Source organism: Pomacea canaliculata, linkage group LG9, assembly GCF_003073045.1.
Source record: "Pomacea canaliculata isolate SZHN2017 linkage group LG9, ASM307304v1, whole genome shotgun sequence".
Classification (NCBI taxonomy): domain Eukaryota; kingdom Metazoa; phylum Mollusca; class Gastropoda; order Architaenioglossa; family Ampullariidae; genus Pomacea; species Pomacea canaliculata.
In genome coordinates, this window is record NC_037598.1 from 6,991,093 (window position 1) to 7,010,540 (window position 19,448).

Below are 19,448 nucleotides of genomic sequence, written 5' to 3' on the forward strand. Positions count from 1 at the left end.
AAACGTGTTTCCTTTTCGCCGGTACAGTTGTCGAAATGTGATTGGTTCATTCAGCGATCTAAAAATAGTACACCGGAAGTTGTAGCTGCACGAGAGAGAGCAACAAAGTGTTTTTAAATGGCGGCCTTCGGTGTTCACTTCGGCACGTGTTCTGCTTGCCTGGCTGTTTACAAGGTACATGAATGTTAAGAGACTAGACCTACAGGAAGCTTGAAAAGTTTACTTCAGTTCAAAAGTGGTTTATTGTTGGAAGATCGGTCAAATTCAAAATAATAATAGTAAAAGGACTATAATCACACTATGAAACATGAACATTAAGACGGGAAATCATTTAAAGCATAGTCAAGCACAAAGCAAGTATAATGTTTTTGAGAATGTTTCATAAAAGATGAAGGTGTAGCAAACATGTACTTTTGATTAGTTCACTGTCCATGAAAATGTCATCAGAATTTTATGTAGACACAAGCCCAAGAATATACTTTTGACCAAGTCAAGGTGGATAACACATGAGACAGTAAAAATAACTCAGGAAATGTCTGTTCAGATGAGGATCTAACATCAGATATATATATAGAAAAAAAGTTTTTAATGGAATCAGAGGTGAAAACACATTTGTCAACAGAATAAGCAATGCCATTGCTGCCCAACCTTTTTTTTGCCTGAGGGCCTCACTCCACATGATAAAAATTTTCATAGTACAGAACATGGCAGTTTTGCCAGAATCATGCTGATGTTAAAAATGAAATGAAATAGCAATATATCAAAGCATAAGATTTGGTTCAAAAGAAATCATAAGCCTGTGGCGGTGTCAGGGTGGTGTCACCATGTATCTGGTTAAAATGAGCAAACCGCATGAGGCATCTTCGCAGGCTGTAGTTTGGGCACTTTTGACCAAGGCCAACTTTGTCAGCTCCAACAAGTGTGCATACACACATATATATCTATGTGCATGAGCATACACTGAGTAAATCTCACATTTATTACTATTAAAATGTAATGTGGAAGAGCCTATGATGATTCAGATATTTTTGTCTGTGTATTTCTTAATCATCAACATCAAATCAAATCAGATCAAATCAGACTTTATTGTCTGTCGAGGATACCCAAGACAGAAATTTTTCTTTTGCTCACAAGGGCAGGCATACATACACAGACATTTAATACACACAGTTAGGAGTAAAGATACATTGTCATGGTATGTTGGATCTCCATCAAATGGTCAATGAAATTCCAATACATTATATTTCTTGTATATATTAATAAAAAATGCGTTGGCATTGCAGAATGCAACGAAAATGTCTGAACTGCATTTTCTTCATCCTCCTAGTACTAGTTTCCATGTCAACAACAGTTACTGTAATACGGTTATTAAGGATGTTCGAACATGGATATGCTTTCCAACTGAATGTTGGCTTGACAGTTGTTCAGTGATGAAACAGATCTGATCACTTTTTGGTACCATTTAATTTCTTAAATTTTAAATTCGTAGAATAAAGTAAAAATTTTGCTGCTCATATAATCAGTGACAAGTGTTAATAATATAATGACTGCTTGTGTGCAGGATGGGAAAACAGATGTTGTAGCCAATGATCTTGGAGACAGAGTAACACCTTGTGTTGTTGCTTTCACTGAACATGAAGTGGTATGACTTAAGTAATTCTCAAAATTCACCCATTTTCTGTATTTTCCCTTGCATGCAGATCGTGTAGAATTGTTAGAAATAATTGTATTTTGTAACAATGTAGATGTAAATTTGTGGCATTCCGGTGCTTGGAAGAATAAGTATGGGAACAAAAAAAACCTTTGTTTAGACTTGTATCTCACACTCTGATGCACCTTCAAACATAAATTTTTACTTTTTAGTTCTATTTTTTTTTCAAAAAAAATTTTTATTTCTCATTTTTACCAAAGGTAGTCTAAGACAAGTTTTGCTTCTTGTTCAGTATTTAATGCTGTCAAGCCACATTATATGACATAACATAATAATTTCATGTTGTTGTAGACATTGTGCTTGGAGTAATTAAACAAATATCATGCCTCTTTTTTAGCATCACACTTTAAAAAAAGATACATTCACTTCCACACATACATATATATATACACACACACAGTTGCACGCAAGCAGTCCTACCCGACTGGGGACATTTCAAGAACCTAAAATCTTAAGAACAGACAGAAATTAACAAAGGAGCATATATGTGGGGGGTTTTTTGTTTTGTTTTTTTTTTTTTTAATCTTAGAGCTAACAAACTTTGCATATTAAGCTTAGTGAAGATTTTGACATAATAATTGTACATAATTTTGTCTCAGACAGTTGGGGCAGCAGCTAAACAAGGAATAATTCGCAATGCATCAAATACAGTTTCACAAGTTAAACGTGTTCTTGGCCGAAACTTTGATGATCCTGTATCACAAGCCTACATTTCATCCTGTCCAGTCAAGGTAAATGCAGTTAATATCAGCACTAATGCTCAAGGAAGTGGTCTGTTTTCAGTGTACTTTTAAAAGATTCAGTGGTGGGTGTGGAAAGGGGGAGAGTTCCATTATTTTGGTGCACAGTAACTAAAAATCCTGTGACCATATGTTGTTGTTCTGGTGACAGGAATAGTAAGGATCCAGTCATCAGACGAAGAGTATAGCTATCTGGATGGGATATAGGAGAAGAAAAGTTCAGTGAAATATGGTAGAAACCTGCAAAGAAACTAAAACAGCACAGACAGTTTGTGCTGGATGTGATTTAAGTATTAGCAAAATCTTCTAGGGTATTTTTAATCATTTCAAAATAGTGCTTATAGGTATATGAATCTTTTTTGTTGCAAAAAATTCTTCTGTGAGCAGGATTATTCATATGTTATTACTGTAGGTATGGAGAAAAAGGAGAAGTTTTAGACGGGTAAGTAATTATATGAGCTGTAGACAATTCTTCATTGTTTACAGCATGTAGTTTATGCAAAGTTCTTTGACATGCACAGTTGCTAGAATTTGTAGGACTGCCTGGAATTGCACAGTTAGTGCCTGGTTGCTCAGCAAATAAATATGACTGTAGTTTTGAGATGCAGTGTGTAACGGAAAACAGGAAAAGATGAGGGAATATCTTAGTCCAGTATATGTGCTTTGCAAATAATCTGCTCCCGTGCTAGATACAATGGTCCCTTTGATTTAACATATTTGTTTGTATGAAGGATAAGATTTGTTTGTAAAAATAGTCAGATTACTTTGCTCAGGACTTCAAACCACATGATTTTTCATCTCCTTTATACAAACACAGAACAAAATTCTTGTTTACATAAATTGTTAGGTGGTTTAAAATATGCTCAGGTTTTTGATGTTAATACATTTTTTGTAAATTTGAGAGGTAGGTTGGTTGTTTGGATTCTTGCAGTGTCAAGAACTAAGGCTACATCAGCCAGATAAATACCTAAATCTGTAAACCAGCCTCTCATTCTGCTGCAGAGAGAAATTATGTGAACTTGGGGCACGAGGCAAACCAAGTTGTCTTGGTGTGCTTTGTTGCTACACCACCAGACTGTTCTTATTTGAGATGATGGGTATAGAAGTTTCAGCATTAAAAATATTTTGTCTGAGTCATAAAATTTGTATAATCAGATAAACATAGTATCAGACAGAAATTAACAAAAGATTTTTGTGTTCATTCTCTTGTGCTCAGATCCTCAAGCAGGACACCACACCAGTCTTTGAGGTGGACTGCCAGGGGAGGAAACAGCAGATCAAACCCAGTAAAATAGCTGAAATCATCTACCGAAAAATGTTAGGTGAGTCTGTACCCAAATTAAATGCATGCCTACTTCTTGGCCAAGCCCTGGCAAATCGGCAAGATGTTTATTGTATTTTGCATTAGCATTTTTCCCATATGACAGCTATGCTGTATGTGGATAGAAAGCCAACAGCATCACCCTTTACTCATTGCTATGACCCTATTTATTTTATTTATATTTATATGATAAGTATTTCTTTTTTTACTTATAATACTTTTTGCTGCAAATAGAAACAGCTCAGAGTCATGGAGGAAGTGGGATCCAGGATGCTGTATTGGCTGTACCTGGTGACTTCACAGCTGAGCAGAGAAATGCTGTCAGGTATGCTTCCTCCTAAATCTCGTTAAACATGAAAAAGTAACTTCTGGTCTGCAGCTTTTACATCATGTCATGTCATAAAAATGTTAATATAACACACCATCCTCCTAAAACATAGTCTTACGTAACCTAAAGGTACTGCTCACCATTTAACAGAGACAGAAGTTCTAAGTGCAGGTCTTTTGTTGGTGTAGTGAAGCTGCAACAAAGGCTGGGTTCAACGTCCTGCGAGTGATCAATGAGTGCTCTGCTGCCGCATTAGCATATGATCTTGGTCAAGTGGACAACAGTGAAGAGTAGTAAGTGGTCTCTGTCTTGGGGAAAGTGTATGTGACATGAATCATTTGCTTGAAGTTTTAAGCAGATTTATGATGTCAACACTTAGTTGCTTCCATATGTGCACAATACAATAACTGTTGTTGCCCACTCATCTTCTGTTTTAGGATTATATATATGTCTCACCTCCTTTTGTGTTCCAATATATGTACATTTTTAGAAATATACATGCATGCATAATTTTACCAAAAGACATTTGCTTTTGTGGAGATTTAGATACCCATTCTCCATTAAATAGATGTTATTTTCTTGAAGAAGAAAATAAACTAGCACCGTATATTGTTATATTTGTTTGTTTTTTTTTACCCCAGTAATGTGCTTGTTTATCGACTGGGGGGTACGTCCCATGAGGCTACTGTGCTGCAGATCCAAAATGGCATGTACCGCATTCTAGCATCTTGTAATGACCATTCTTTTGGTGCTGATCACTTCACAGAGATTCTACAAAAGCACCTTGCATCTGAGTTCCAAAGGTTAGTAGTTCCAAGTCAAAAATCACCATATCATTGATCCCAGGTCAATTCCTGCTATGCATTGATAAATGTGAAGAAGTAATAAGTTTAATGAGTCTTGAAATTAATGAAAATTTCTGATAATACAATTAGAGACTGAAATTGAGGAAATTGGTTTAGTGACCTTGACTGTTGTTTTTGTGGCTGTCTACAGAATGTATCGCAGTGATCCTCTGGAAAACAAAAGAGCTGCAGCCAAGCTCCTGTTGAGTGCAGAAGTCTGTAAGCATACTCTGTCCAATCTTACCAATGCTCAGTGTGCTGTGGATTCTCTACATGATGGCATTGATTTTCACTGTCCTGTGTCAAGGTAGGATTTCAAAGATGCATTAAAAGATCGCATATGCACTCATGCATCACACACATAGTATTGTTTTGATTTTGTCTAAAAGGCTAATGATAATGAAGACCACCACTCCCTAATGGCTCAATACGCTTTACATAAAAAAACACCGTAAAATCGTAACAGTACATACAGCATAACAAAATTCTTCATTATCTACATAACCATTGGAGAGTGATGTCCCTTCACTAAACTGGCTTGAGAGGACTAGCTCTTTGTATTTCTTTGGATTTTGTTCTTTTTCTAAGTTAATGTTGGTTTTTGAGTCCATTGTTTGACATGTTCTGATCCCAGTGATGTGCTGGATTGTCTTTCTGGTGACATTTTCTTTCACTTCTGTTGGTTCAGCTGATTCCTTGACTAACAGTCCTTTCTTCCACTTTTCCATTTTCATCTTGGTTCAGTTTCTTGTTTGTGCATGTCTACATTCAGATGAAACACGTGCATTGGGGCAAAACTTATTGATGACTCAAAACTGTCTCCATTTTTTCTGATCTGCAGGAGGTTCATCCTTAGCATTCTTGGTCTGTTCTTTCAAATCTGTTTTTCCCTCGATGACAAAGGATTGCAACTCTAAACTCTAAATCTTCAATGGTGAAATGTGCTGCTAGGCTACACAGACAAATCTGGTCCTCCATTTTTTTCTGTTTCCAGGATTTTTCCCCCTACAATTTATGCATTTATTTTAATTTCATAGATTTGTTGGATAACGGAATACAGATGGTCCTTGGGTTACGTCAGCCCCGAGCCAGCATAGACACCAATCATTCATCAGTCTTGTCAAGCATAGCCCAGGCTTCTTCTAAAGTGATGTCACGACAACTTGCTTAAACTGAGGAGAAACGGCCTGTGCAAAGCGAGTGATTCAGAATTGAATGACACAACAAAGTCCAAATTCTTCTTCATAAGTGTCAATGGGGCAAGGAAGCAAGATCTGGCTGGAGTAGATTAGAAGCATTTTGATACAAAAGCTACCATAAACTCCGAGCGTTTACTTGTTGCAACTTTTTGAAGATTAGAAAAGTAATAGCAGACATTCTTGCTTTGGTGCCTGTGCACTAAGCCAGGTTGGAGTATTATTGTCTGCTTGTCTATGTGCAGGGCTAGATTTGAGAGTTTGTGTAGCACCATTCTTCCACAATGCACACAGCTAATACAGTCTGCACTAACAGAGGCTGTCTGCTCCAAACAGGACATAATGCGGGTTAGTATAATTATCTGTTCTTCTGACATAGATGTTATTTCAATTCTAACTGGAATATGCTTCCTTGTTTGCACTGTTTGTTTGATGTTTGGTTTTTTGTGAGGGGGCTGGTAGTTGTGCATTTATTTACCTTTTGTTACCATTCTGGGTGCAGGTAGTGCTCTGTGGGGGTGGTGCCAGGATGCCCCTGGTGCAACGTGTTATTTCAGACTTTTTTCCAGCATCAGAACAGCTTACATCAGTCAGTGGCGATGAAGTTATAGCCATTGGGGCAGCTAAAGAGGTACTGCTATAAGGAAGCAATCCGTGATATCATTACTAGAGATTTTCAGTTTGTTTTAAGCTACAAGAGTTTTTTTTAATTAGTGTACACTTTTTTTCTTGTACAGTGCTGCTAACATTTTTATGGTTATCTAGTCATACAATAGAAATACAAGTGGAAACATTTTTTTGGAGAAAATTAAAATGACTTCCAACATGTGGTTAAAAAATTCTGGGTAGATTAAAAAATTAGCTTTTATAGGAATCATCATTTAAGTGCATGGTTACTTAGTCAATTAAGCATTGTCTTTTTTTATTATTATTATTATTATTTGTTTTCAGGCTGCAATCTTGGTGGGCAAAGAGGATAGTCAACTGCTTGAGATGGAAAATCAAACTTCAGTGCAGTGTCTTTCCAAAGCAGTTGCCATCAGGGTACAGAGTTTTTCTTAGGCTGTTCTCTTCAGTTAACACATTCTTATATACTATTCTTCATCATGGCATTCTTTGTATTTTGTTGTGCTTGCATCTATGTGACAATAAATATTCTTTCTTATTTTTTCAGTTTATTATAATTGGTTGATCAGATGATAGTTCCTATCACTGCACTTATCACCACTAAATGACAGTATATTTTGACACTTTGAAATGCTGTTATTGTTTTTTCTTCTTTTCATTCCATGTTTGTCAGGTAAATGGTGAAAAGGAAGATAATAGCAACAGGCTGCAAGTAATCTTTCCAATAGGCAGTTTGATTCCCTCAAGACAGCAGCACACAGCAACACTGACTTCTACTCAAACATCTTTTGTCCTGGAAGTGTATGAAGCGGGCGATACAGATAGTCTTGGCACAGCCCAGAAACTTGGAAAGGTGATTTCACTTCACAGTATAGCAGCGGTTCTCAACCTGTGGGGCGCGCCCTCCTGGGGGGTGCGACGTGCTTTTGAGGGGGGCGCGAAGGTGGTCATTTTTTTAAGTTTCTTATACCGGTATTAGTGAAATTAGCTTACATTGCTGGCTAAGGGGGGTGCGTGGACGTACCTTTGTTCGTCGGGGGGCGTCACAAGTAAAAGGTTGAGAACCGCTGCAGTATAGGTTTACTTGGGAAACTGTTAATGCAACTCCATTGTTATAGAGCACTTTTAGCAGATAAACTTGTGTTTACCAAGGAGGAGCAATCCATTGTTATAGAGCACTTTTTTTTCACCACTGAACGTGGACTTAAAATGCATTAATACCCACACCTATTCAAAGGTGTGCAAGCACACACTTTAAGGAGGCATAAAATACACTTTAGGATAATCCAAACCAACACACACACATAAAAGTATAATAACAAATAAGACAGGATGAACTGCAGAGGTGCACTTGAGATGTCGAGAAAAGTCGATGGAGACATGAGATAGTTCTTGTGGGAGTCCTTGACTAGAAAAGCCTGACTTTCGGAGTCTAGTGCGGCTATAAATTGATCTGCCAGATGCTAAGCAGAGAACAGTATCTCCCTGTTCTCATGTTCCCTGTGCACATATATGATGAATAAAATGCAATTTTTCAAATCATTAAGTGTAACATTATTTAACTGAAAAATTATATATACACTTAGGAAGAGAACGGTAGATTTTCCTTGAATTTAAAAAAGTCCACTGTAAAAAATAATACAGATGGCAAAGGGACATCACTGGCTGACTTTATATGGACAAAAAGCAATGCAATTGAACATTTACAACTATATTGGTGGCACAAAGTATGATGTGTTCTAATATTTACTCCTTTTAACCTACAACAAAGGCAACCATCACACCATTTTAACAAGCATTTTTGAAAAATTGAGCTATAGGCTTTGCAAGAAATGTAGCCATCTATTTTTTTTTAATAAATTCAAATAAAAGTATGGAACATAGAGAACTCCTGTCATTAAAGTAGGTTATGATGCAAAAAATTTTAAAAAGTGCCAAACAAATATTTTGTTAGAATATACATCAGACTTCAAAATATTACTGCTTTTAATTTTTTATGTTGTCATGTTCAGCTGTTGATGTACAAATCCATGTCAAATTGAATAACTGGTATTCATCTCAAATATGGCTCTTGATCAACTGACTCATTGCCTACTTTCAAATGTAACAATATACAGTGGAACCTCGGTTAGCGAACGCCTCGGATAGCGAATTTTTCGGTTAACGAACAAAAATTTCGTTAAAAATTTGTCTCGGATAGCGAACAAAATTTCGGATAATGAACAAAAAATTTGTTAAAAATTTGTCTCGGATAGCGAACAAAATTTCTGATAACGAACAGCCACGTGAACCACACGTGACCGACCAGCATGTCATCATTCGCGCTCGAGACACAGTTACGATCGGTCGTTCCTTATCTGTGCGCATCCTTCTTATTTAGTGATTGTTGTGCTTTATTTTAATAAGATAATCTTCAATCATGGCTCCAAAGAAGATTAAGAGCAATTAATAGTAGTGAGGTAATGACAAGGAAGCGGCCAACAGTTGAATTGAAAAAGGAAATGTTTTCAAAGTATGAAGGTGGCATGTGTCTGTCGGATATGTGATGTGTTACCGAAGAGTTTTACAAAAAAGGCAGAAGGAACAGACACTGGACAAGTTTTTACCTTCAACTTCAACTACAGAAAAGCGAAGTCACCCCCGATTTTATACTGTCACGTGTGCTCATGGAGGGGGAATCCAAGCAGTAATTCTAACCCTTCCTCCCCACACCTCCATCCACCCACGCCGTCAAAACGGCAAGTTTTCTGATGTTTAAATGCTTTCGTTAATGTTTCTATGTTTATTTAACTTCATTTATTTTGTTTCATAACTGTTCTTATTAAACAAATACCTACATAGCCTTTAACTTTCAAATATTAGCGAGTCAACAGGGGCTGGGAACCAATTAAATCGATTTCCTTTATTTCTTATGGAAAAAATTGTTTCGGATAACGAACATTTCGGATAACGAACAACTTTCCAGAACGGATTAAGTTCGTTAACCGAGGTTCCACTGTACTCAATAGGTTGAAATAGATTTCTTTTTTAAAAGTTTCTCAAGGGAAATAATTCATAGCAAAACAGTCCCTAAAAAAAGCCAACACTTTCTACCCTTATATACAGTATATTCATTTATTTACGCACAGTGTGACATTTTGTGACACTACCTAGTGTGCATTACAGTGTGCAAAATAGTTGTAGCTGTGACATAAGGCAAGTGTTGGCCTTATTCCCAAAATGAACAATCCGTAAAAGGTTTAGTTCCGGTTAGGAGATTTAAATATACTTGGGCGGGAGCCGACATGAAGCTGTCTCTTGTGTGTTTTCTAACTGGACAGTTTAATGAGTGCCACCTCTAATACCCACAAACCAATAACACAACATGGTGTCAGAAGTGAGCAGCAAAGTGCTAGCTGTGTGATTTCTCCAGAAAACTTTCAGGTGGGCACGTTTTTCTCATTTTGAAATATTGCGTCGTACGTTCGCAAAGTGACATTTCTCGCAAGATGGCGGAGACACATCAGAGACAACACTTCACTGCAAACGTTCCTGTTCCCTCAAAGCTGGATTTGTCTTCTAACATTGAAGTAAATTGGAAAAAATTTATTCGTCAGTGGCAGAACTATGAGGTAGCTACGCGCCTTGATAAAGAAGATTCAGCTTATCGTTGTGCAGTTCTATTAGCTTGCATTGGTGAGGACGCACAAGAAATCTATGAAGGATTATCCTTTGCAGAAGGGGAGAACGACAAAGATATTCAGACTGTCATCGACAAGTTCAACGACTTTTGTTTGGGTAGCACACATGAGGTGTATGAGAGCTACAAGTTTCATAGCCGAAACCAAAACAAGGATGAGTCAGTTGATACTTACGTCACAGTTTTACGCAAGTTAGCAAAATCATGTGATTTCAAAGATGTTGACCGCATGATTCGTGACAGACTTGTGATCGGTGTTCAAGATTACACTATGCGTGAAAAATTGTTGCAGAAGAAAACACTCAAGCTTCCAGAAGCAATAGAAATTTGCAGAGCTCATGAGACGTCCAAGACTCAAGCACACTCGATGTTGGCAAGCAACAGCGAGAGTACAGTTGAGAAAACCATCAACAAGATTCAGAAAGGTCAGCGAAAAGTTCGTTGCGGTACGAAGCCAGGCCTTCGGGGAAAACCAGAGACTAAGCCATGCTCTCGATGCGGAAAAGGTTCCCACAACAGAGATGGTTGTCCTGCAAAGAACGCTAAATGCAGAAAATGTTCCAAGATTGGTCACTACGCTGCAGTCTGTCGCTCTTCAGGTTCTTCTAAGATTCACACAGTGGAAGAGGAAGAAGAAGACGAAGAAGCTTACATGGGTATGATTGTGGGCAGTGTGACAACAGATCCTTGGAAAGTCAGTCTCCTGATGGAAGACACAGAGAATGTATTTAAGCTTGACACCGGAGCTGATGTTACCGTCGTACCTCAGACCGCAGTTCCAGCAGCCAAGCGACCATTGCAGAAAGTGCGCAAGAAACTGTATGGTCCAGGTCGTGTTGAGATAGCTGTGGAAGGCATGTTCAAGGCAAAACTGACATACAAGAATGTCTCTACACTGCAAGATGTGTATGTCGTAAAAACACTTGAAGAACCATTGCTAGGTCGACCAGCCATTACAGCGTTGAAGTTGATTGAGAGAATCAACACAGTTATAGAAGACCACGAAAAACAGTACAAGGAAGAATTCCCAAAACTCTTCAGAGGACTAGGAAGTCTACAAGATCCTTACAAGATTCGTCTGAAAGAACAAGCTGTTCCATATGCAGTAGCAGCTCCAAGACGCTTACCTTTGCCCTTGAAACAGAAAGTCAAGGCAGAATTGGATCAACTTGAAGAACAGGGAGTGATTCGCACAGTCACCAAGCCCAGTGATTGGTGCGCCCCAATAGTAGTGGTGCCCAAGAGCGACGAGAGAGTCAGAATCTGCGTCGATCTGAGCAAACTAAATGAAGCAGTTCGCAGAGAGAACTACCCGTTACCGTCAACAGATGAACTGTTAGCCCAGCTGTCAGGAGCAAAAATGTTCACAAAGCTTGATTGCAAAAAAGGGTTTCCATCAACTTCCACTGGATGAAGGAAGTCAGGAGTTAACAACCTTCATCACACCTTTTGGAAGGTACTGTTATACACGCTTACCCTTCGGGATAAGTTCAGGGCCAGAAGTATTTCAACGACGAATGTCTCAACTTCTGGCGAACCATGAAAATGTGATTTGTGACATTGACGATCTGCTCATTTTCGGTAAGAACAAGCAAGAACATGATCGTTACTTGAAGAAAGTGATGTCGACGCTTCAAGAAGCGGGCATTACCCTGAACGACGAGAAGTGCCAGTTTGCCAAAGAGAAGATATCCTTTCTCGGGCACATCATCTCGAAAGATGGGATCGCCATCGACCCAGAGAAACTGTCTGCTGTGAAGAATTTTCCCAAGCCAGAGAACATTTCTGATCTCAGAAGATTGTTAGGAATGGTTAACCACGTTGCGAAGTTTGCAGGCCCTAACCTCGCAAACGACAGCAAACCGCTACGTGACCTGCTCAAGAAAAACATAGAGTGGTGTTGGGACACTGCTCAAGAAACCTCGTTTGAGAAGATTAAGAAACAGCTGACTGAAGCTCCAGTGTTGGCACACTATGGTACTGACAAAACGACCGTCGTCTCAACAGATGCTTCATCTTTCGGTCTCGGTGCAGTATTACTTCAGAAACAGTCAGATGGTCACCTCAAGCCAGTTTTCTACGCATCAAGAAGTATGACGGAAACTGAGCGCAGGTACGCACAAGTTGAGCGTGAAGCACTCGCAGTGACTTGGGCGTGTGAAAAGTTCTGTGACTACATCACAGGACTTCGTGATCTGACAATCGAAACTGACCACAAGCCATTATTGGCTCTACTGAAAACAAAGAACCTTGAAGATCTACCTCCGAGAATTCAGAGATTCCGGATGCGCCTGATGAGGTTCAAGTACAACATTGTCTACACAAGAGGCAAGAATCTCGTGACTGCTGACACACTCTCACGAGCCCCAGTAAGAAACACTCAGAAAGATGAGAGAAGTGAAGAAGAAGAGATCTTCATCAAGCAAGTGATTCAGAGCTTGCCAGCCAGTGAAAAACGCATCGAAGAAATCAAGAAAGAGACTGCAAGAGATACTGTTTGTAAGACAGTGCTGTATTATCTCCACAATGGATGGCCACGTTCTAGTCCAGAACATGAAGAACTGAAAACGTTTTGGACAGTACGTTCAGAAGTCACAGAACATGATGGACTTCTTCTTTACAGATCAAGACTGATCATCCCTGAAGTACTGAGAACAGACATTCTCCACAGACTTCACATTGGACATCAAGGCATCGTAAAATGTCGTGCCTTGGCCAGAGAGAGCGTTTGGTGGCCAAAGCTTTCTAAGCAGATAGAGTCCATGGTACAGAAGTGCACAATTTGCATCAAAGAGAGGCCAATTCCCCCTGAGCCCCTCATTCCCTCTGTCACACCAGCATTCCCTTGGCAGAAAGTTGGCATGGACATCTTTGAACTGAAAAAAGAACAGTACTTACTAGTGGTGGACTATTATTCACGTTATATTGAGTTGGCACACCTAAAGAATACTTCGGCGGAAACAGTCATCAACCATGTTAAGAGCATATTTTCCCGCCATGGAATTCCACAAATCGTCATCTCAGACAACGGCCCGCAGTTCTCCAGCAAGCAGTTCCAAACGTTCGCTCAACAGTACGAGTTCACTCACACAACAAGCAGCCCGTACTATCCACAAGCGAATGGCGAAGCCGAACGCGCCGTTCAAACTGTGAAATCAATCCTGAAGAAGGCAGATGATCCTTATTTAGCGATTCTCACATATCGCGCTACGCCACTTCAGCAAGGTCTCAGTCCAGCAGAACTGTTGTTCGGGAGAAGACTACGCACCATGGTCCCCACCATACCATCTCAGTTTTCCGAGCAAAAGGAAAAGGAAAAAGAAAGGAAGGACTTTCAGAAGAAAGACGAGATGCAGAAGTTGAAACATAAACAGAACTTCGACAGAGCACACCGTGCCAGACCAGCCGCTGAGTTGGAACCAGGTCAGCCAGTTTGGGTGAAGCCAACCCAGACACCAGGGACAATCATCAAGTCTCTGCCCAACAGGTCATATGAGGTAGAGACTCCCTACGGTCGCCAACGACGCAACCGCCGTCTCTTGATTCCCAGAGATCTCAATCCCGAGAATCCCAGACCTATCCCAAAGAATCTGTCGTCCCTTATTCCAACAAACCCAAAGTCCGAAGAGGATCCCGACCCCTTGTCTGGTCTACACTCAGACGATCCAGACGTTACTGTTACCAATCCAGAGCCATGTCCAGGAGCCGCAGCCAGGAAGGTGCCAGCGTCCAAAGTCATCGCTCCTCCAGACCAGCCTGTCAAGACTACCAAGAGTGGTCGCACCATCAAGATCCCACAGAGACTTGACTTGTAAATGATTGACTCGAATCAAACGCACATAGACTTGAATAGGAAATTCAAGAATATTAAAATTAATGTTAATTAAGTTATATTGAAACAATGTCCATTTTAAAGAAAGGGAGATGTGACATAAGGCAAGTGTTGGCCTTATTCCCAAAATGAACAATCCGTAAAAGGTTTAGTTCCGGTTAGGAGATTTAAATATACTTGGGCGGGAGCCGACATGAAGCTGTCTCTTGTGTGTTTTCTAACTGGACAGTTTAATGAGTGCCACCTCTAATACCCACAAACCAATAACACAACAGTAGCTATGAAGGCATTTGCTACTGCTGAAGTTTATTTGGGTGGACATGTATTTTATGCATTGGCAGATGTGTGTGCATATGCTTGTGTGCTCATGTACGCCAGCAGGTGTGTTAAGAGAGCACTTTAGCAAATCTCTTTTCCTTTACCATCAGATTGTTATGAGGGATCTCCCAGCTGGAGCAGTTATCAAGACTAACTTCCATCTGAAGAGGTAAGTATATCAGCAACTATATTTATTCTTCCTTCATCAAATTTACTAACAGCAATTCCTCTGTTGATAGTTTACAGGTCATGTAACAGGTCCTGTCTTTTCAACATTTTCCTGAAGCACACATTTCTTGATTTATGTGAAGCAGCTTCTTGTCATTTCTCAGAGTCTTTAAATAGTTTGAAGGCAAGAAGTGCTTTTATTTATTTATTTTTTTGTCTGCAGAGAAGGGGACTTGCATATAACAAGCCACGATGTCACATCAGGTCACCAAGAGAGCATCAGCATTGGAGCCTCAAGCAGTTCTGACCAAAGTTGATGAGGTTTTACCTTAGGCATTTCACATTTTAATCTTTTCTGAGTTTTGGCTTGTGTAGATGACGTACTTGCAACTGAGCATTAATTGGTCCGCTATTTTGAAAGCAAAAGAAGTCTCTGTTAACTATGTGTGATATTGTGAGCTAGTGAAGCATTCAAAACAGAAATGGGTTCCATGTGTTGTTTATTCACTTGTTCATTCTCAAAGCAATTTGTAAACACAATAAAATTGTTTCATCAAGTGTTTCGTTGTAGTTGATATGTATTAACTACTTAGTGTGATTCAGATTGACAGATAAGGGAAAAATTAATGCAGTGTCTCTAAAAGGCTTATTTTTCAGTTACTTGCAAGGGTTAGCTTAAAATATATAGGATCCATTTAAGGATCAAGAATAGACTATGCTTGACAAATTTTGTTGGATTCTTTTAAGCCAACTTGTTTGAATTGAGCATTTCTTTTGCCACTTATTACACGTGTGACATTGTCCATCTACCTCCATGACACGTGATATGCTTGGGACAGTCATTTTATCACATGTAAGGCAGGCCAAGAGGATTTGTGTAATCATCATATTGGCCCTCTGCTCCATAATTTTCCTTTATTTTTTCATACGTCGTGAATGTGATCTCCACACCAAATGCTTCCCCAAGTTCTCTCACTTTCTCGTACACTGAAACATGGAAGAAAAGTTACCACAGCATTGTCAGTGGTCAGTTTCAAGCATTCACAATTTGTCACTGTACCAGGCTGGAGACTGTCTTGTGTGTTAAGCTTTTTTCATTCAGAGAATTCTCATAGTATCCTTATATCCTTTACTTGGAAGTGATAAGGGAAAAGAGAAAATTGTAGCTTATTCACTGAAATTGTAGTTTACTCACTGGGATCAGTGTAGAAAGACTTGAAGACGTCTTTTAGTGCTTGCGGGCAGCATGGACTGCAGCTCTCTTGAAACGTACTGCACCAGATCTTGCATGCCCAGCGACAACAGCAACAGAAGATTGCACAGAACAAGATCAGCGGGGAGCCCAGTAATATCAGTCTCAATCCGACAATCTGCCAATTCTTAGCCATCCTCTGAAGAAAGGTTGGTTCCCCTACTTCTGCCTGAAATGTAGCAAAGTCGCTTGTGTCCTTCGCAGAGTTACTAGCTTTGGATCTCTAATATAAAACATCTGCCTTGCAAGGGTAGTGAACCCGATCCTACAACACCCACACATTATACCTCAGTGTGTCTGAGTGTTTTAATGACATGGACACAGACTTCTGATTATGTAATATTGATTGAGCAGTTCGAGCTCAAAACTGGTGACCAGTCAAACTAGCGGAGGAAGAGTATAGCGTGGTCAAGTATGGAAGACAATACGAGCGGCATTATTTTGAGACCTATGAAGTTTATATAGTAGGCAGTTAGGTAGATCGACGAGCAGTAAGAAAGACATGAGTTTAATGGTGGTGGAAACTGGCAGGAAGGTAGGATGGATGTAGCTGATCCTGCTAAGTGAAAGGAATATGGACCGTGAGATTCGTGTGAGAATGATAGGTTAAGGAGATTGATGACGGTGAAAGACTGTTCATGCCAAAGAAAGTAAAAGTAGAGGATGGCATTTTGCAAAGGTTGTTGGAAGGACTTGAGATTTGCTGTCATTCATTTTCAGTTTGTTGGCGGACATCAGGTTCTCATAGAATCTAGTCCTGTTGCAGACTTGCTGGAGCTGAGAAGAGAAGGCAGACTCGAGCAGCTGTGTAGCGCCAGCAGATAAAGTAATACCTTAGGCCCAAATTGTGGATGGCGGGACTTAGTGGTTGGATGTATGCAGTGAATAAAAGAGATTTGAGGATCTTGATAGAAGCAGGCAAAGGTGTGGTGTTTTCAGCTGTCGCAGACTGGGTGCGATCTCTCTCTCTCACACACACACACACGTGAACCTTTCTCCGGGAAACTGTTCCAGACCTTGAAACATTTTTAAATTTTACTCATGAAGTCAGGAGGAGCAATGCCTATGAGCAGTTTCCGCGAAAGAAGAATGCAGATCCATTTCCTAAAAATGTTAACCTAGGTACCGAATATTTTGACACTGCAATATGTTTGCATAAAAGTACGCTCTCCTATAAACTTACTATAAAGAGACTATTATGCACAAAAAAAGTAAAGAGCATTTACGTGAACTTTTTACAGTTTTATTTTAATCTGAATGAAATAGTGAATAGATCAAGTCTGATTTTTAAAATTTGTTGTCACACCTCTATGAGCCCGTTATGGTCAAAGAGGACATAGGAAACAATCACAAGCAAAACTGTATCATTCTAAAAGAAAAGTGTTGATGCTCAAATGTCAAGAACTTACGAGGTACTCTTTCATCTCCTCCTCATCGTCTTCTTCGTACTCCTCCTCCTGCCACTTGTAGATGTCGTCGTAGTCGTTGCGCCGGCGCCGGTGTACAGATGCATTAGTAGCCTTATGACTCAGTGCTGTTTCTGTCATTTGCGCAGTCATGTTGACTGCGATTGTAGAGAGGGACTTGTTGATCTGAACATCGTCAATGCCTTGCTTCCGCGACTCCTTTCTGTGAACTCCCATGGCAAGATGATCTGACCAAAATTTCACCGCTACTATTATTACAAAGCGGCTTGTGTTTTATAAATAATAATTACGAAGCATTTCCCATGTCTGTAAAAAGTGAGAAAGGCATAAGCCCGCTTTAGAGAAAGAGTATCAGAAATAAACAGTCAGAAACCATTTTCACAATCTCCAGTAGCTCACCGTTGTCCCTTCTGCCCAGGTATGGTAGGTAGATGGGAGTGTTTCGCTTATGCAAGTTTGAGAGAAAAATGCTGCAAGATACTGAAGGAATCACCTCATGTTCACAATAATTTATTCAATAGCACCAATGAGTCAGTACTTAGGAGTTGGGACTTTATATTCTTGCTGTTGGAAAAGGTTCTACAATAAGTGCGGGTATCGGCCAGGAGAAAAGGTGGAGTGTAATGATGCTGGTTTGCATGTTTGTATAAGGACAGAATGGGAAGGTCAGGTTAGGTATAGGGTTTGTATTGTTGTTGGAGGAGAATGAAAGGTATGGCAGGGATGTGGGTGTGCAACCTTATAACCTTAATTTATGTCTTTGCATAATTATATGAGTGTGTAAAAATATATGTGACTATGTACAGGTTTTGACATGTTCTCAATCTGATGTACACGACATTTGAAGAAGTTCCGCCTTTTCTCTTTTTTTTTTTTTTTTTTTTTGGTCAAACCACAATATAATGATGTAAACGCATACACACGTAACCATACTCGGCATACTGAGTATGGTCTTGCACCCTTGCTGTAGCCAATGTGCTCAAAGCAATAACGGATTCTCTCTGTCTCTCTAAGGCACGAGGGAACATTCGCGAAAATACACAAAAACGCCAGAGAAATGTACTCACTGCTTCTCGATGCAGCATGCCCTAGATCAAAGGCAGCTGCGAGCATAAACCTTGGGTTGGTTACGAGCAAAGGCAGTTGAAAGAATAAAATATACATCGTAAACTCGATGAAAGTATTCTGAACTGTTACTGGGTCAAAAAAGGAAGAAACAGTAAGTTTCCATTTTTTAAAATGCATATCGTGCGCATGCTATTTTTATAACGAGGCAATCTAATGACGTATTAAGTTACGTCAAAACTTCGGATACCGAACAACCACGTGACCCACACGGCTTTAAGTTTCGTTCTACTTAGCTGATCTTTACATGTGTTACTTATGGGAGCCAGTTTATATCAAGATTTTTATACCAATAATACAATTGATATGCTTATCACTCGATGTCTTTAAATTTGACCAAGATGTGTTTGTAATATAGGCCTTGGAAACATTTAATTGCATGATTGGAAGAGACAATGTTGTGTTGGAGCACAGTACAAATACATGTATACGTATTACTATTAATCCATTATAAAGTTTATTTGTTCGATTCACTATGTAGCTACATTTACTGGCCTGCATCCGTCATTTCTCTTTTGTGCACACGTCTGTGTGTGGATGTATACGTTCTAGGCCATTTTGCTGATAATTAGGTGGACGGGCATTCCATGGATAATGACAATATTACTCTAGAATAGAGGATATCTGTAGACAAAACCAGTCCTCACCAATTTACTAGGTCTTGATCGTCTGCTGCGGGAGCTTCTCGAAAAAAAAAAAAGGAAAAACAAACTTGTGGAATCGGTGTTTTTTTGGCGCCGGCTTTTACCTAACAGAAGTGCAATACGGGACTGGCGATTCCCTAGTGTGTGCTGAAACTTGAATGATGCGGCACCTCTTGACTCGTTTGTTAGCCCCCTACATAACACAGCAGCCCTCTGTAAATTTCTGCTATCACTG

General features: G+C 39.5%; 2 protein-coding genes across 4 annotated transcripts; one reads left to right on the plus strand and one right to left on the minus strand.

The window, feature by feature from the left end:
- The first annotated feature begins 1 nt into the window (after position 1).
- LOC112571752 (heat shock 70 kDa protein 14-like) lies at positions 2–15,322 on the plus strand. The gene is made up of 14 exons (XM_025251013.1): positions 2–174; positions 1,562–1,642; positions 2,311–2,442; positions 3,668–3,773; positions 4,007–4,097; positions 4,289–4,393; positions 4,742–4,903; positions 5,097–5,252; positions 6,387–6,489; positions 6,644–6,772; positions 7,093–7,185; positions 7,442–7,621; positions 14,708–14,766; positions 14,989–15,322. Exons 1-14 carry the CDS (start codon positions 118–120, stop codon positions 15,080–15,082), a joined length of 1,548 nt encoding a protein of 515 aa, XP_025106798.1. The 5' UTR covers positions 2–117; the 3' UTR covers positions 15,083–15,322.
- On the minus strand, positions 15,249–19,351 carry LOC112571756. Of its 3 annotated transcripts, none has more exons than XM_025251027.1 (4): positions 18,512–19,351; positions 17,427–17,671; positions 15,961–16,048; positions 15,249–15,752 (listed from the first exon to the last, which is right to left on the minus strand). In XM_025251027.1, exons 1-4 carry the CDS (start codon positions 18,687–18,689, stop codon positions 15,613–15,615), a joined length of 651 nt encoding a protein of 216 aa, XP_025106812.1. In that variant the 5' UTR covers positions 18,690–19,351; the 3' UTR covers positions 15,249–15,612. The 3 variants fall into 3 exon arrangements, with proteins under 3 accessions (XP_025106812.1, XP_025106813.1, XP_025106810.1); XM_025251028.1 differs by having other exon boundaries at positions 15,961–16,186; positions 17,427–17,750; positions 18,512–18,787; XM_025251025.1 differs by having other exon boundaries at positions 15,961–16,186; positions 18,512–18,784.
- Between the last annotated feature and the right edge of the window lie 97 nt (positions 19,352–19,448).

What these genes read in the sequence shown, in the direction of transcription:
- LOC112571752 (XM_025251013.1), top strand. Translation starts at nt 118, where the DNA reads ATGGCGGCCTTCGGTGTTCACTTCGGCACGTGTTCTGCTTGCCTGGCT. An exon ending in GTGGACAACAGTGAAGAGTA is followed by an intron (nt 4,394 to 4,741) that starts GTAAGTGGTCTC and finishes TTTTTACCCCAG; the next exon opens with TAATGTGCTTGTTTATCGAC. An exon ending in ACTAACTTCCATCTGAAGAG is followed by an intron (nt 14,767 to 14,988) that starts GTAAGTATATCA and finishes TTTTGTCTGCAG; the next exon opens with AGAAGGGGACTTGCATATAA.
- LOC112571756 (XM_025251025.1), bottom strand. Translation starts at nt 18,689, where the DNA reads ATGCATTTTAAAAAATGGAAACTTACTGTTTCTTCCTTTTTTGACCCA. An exon ending in AGGAGATGAAAGAGTACCTC is followed by an intron (nt 16,187 to 17,426) that starts GTAAGTTCTTGA and finishes GCTACATTTCAG; the next exon opens with GCAGAAGTAGGGGAACCAAC. An exon ending in GTCTTTCTACACTGATCCCA is followed by an intron (nt 15,753 to 15,960) that starts GTGAGTAAACTA and finishes TCCATGTTTCAG; the next exon opens with TGTACGAGAAAGTGAGAGAA.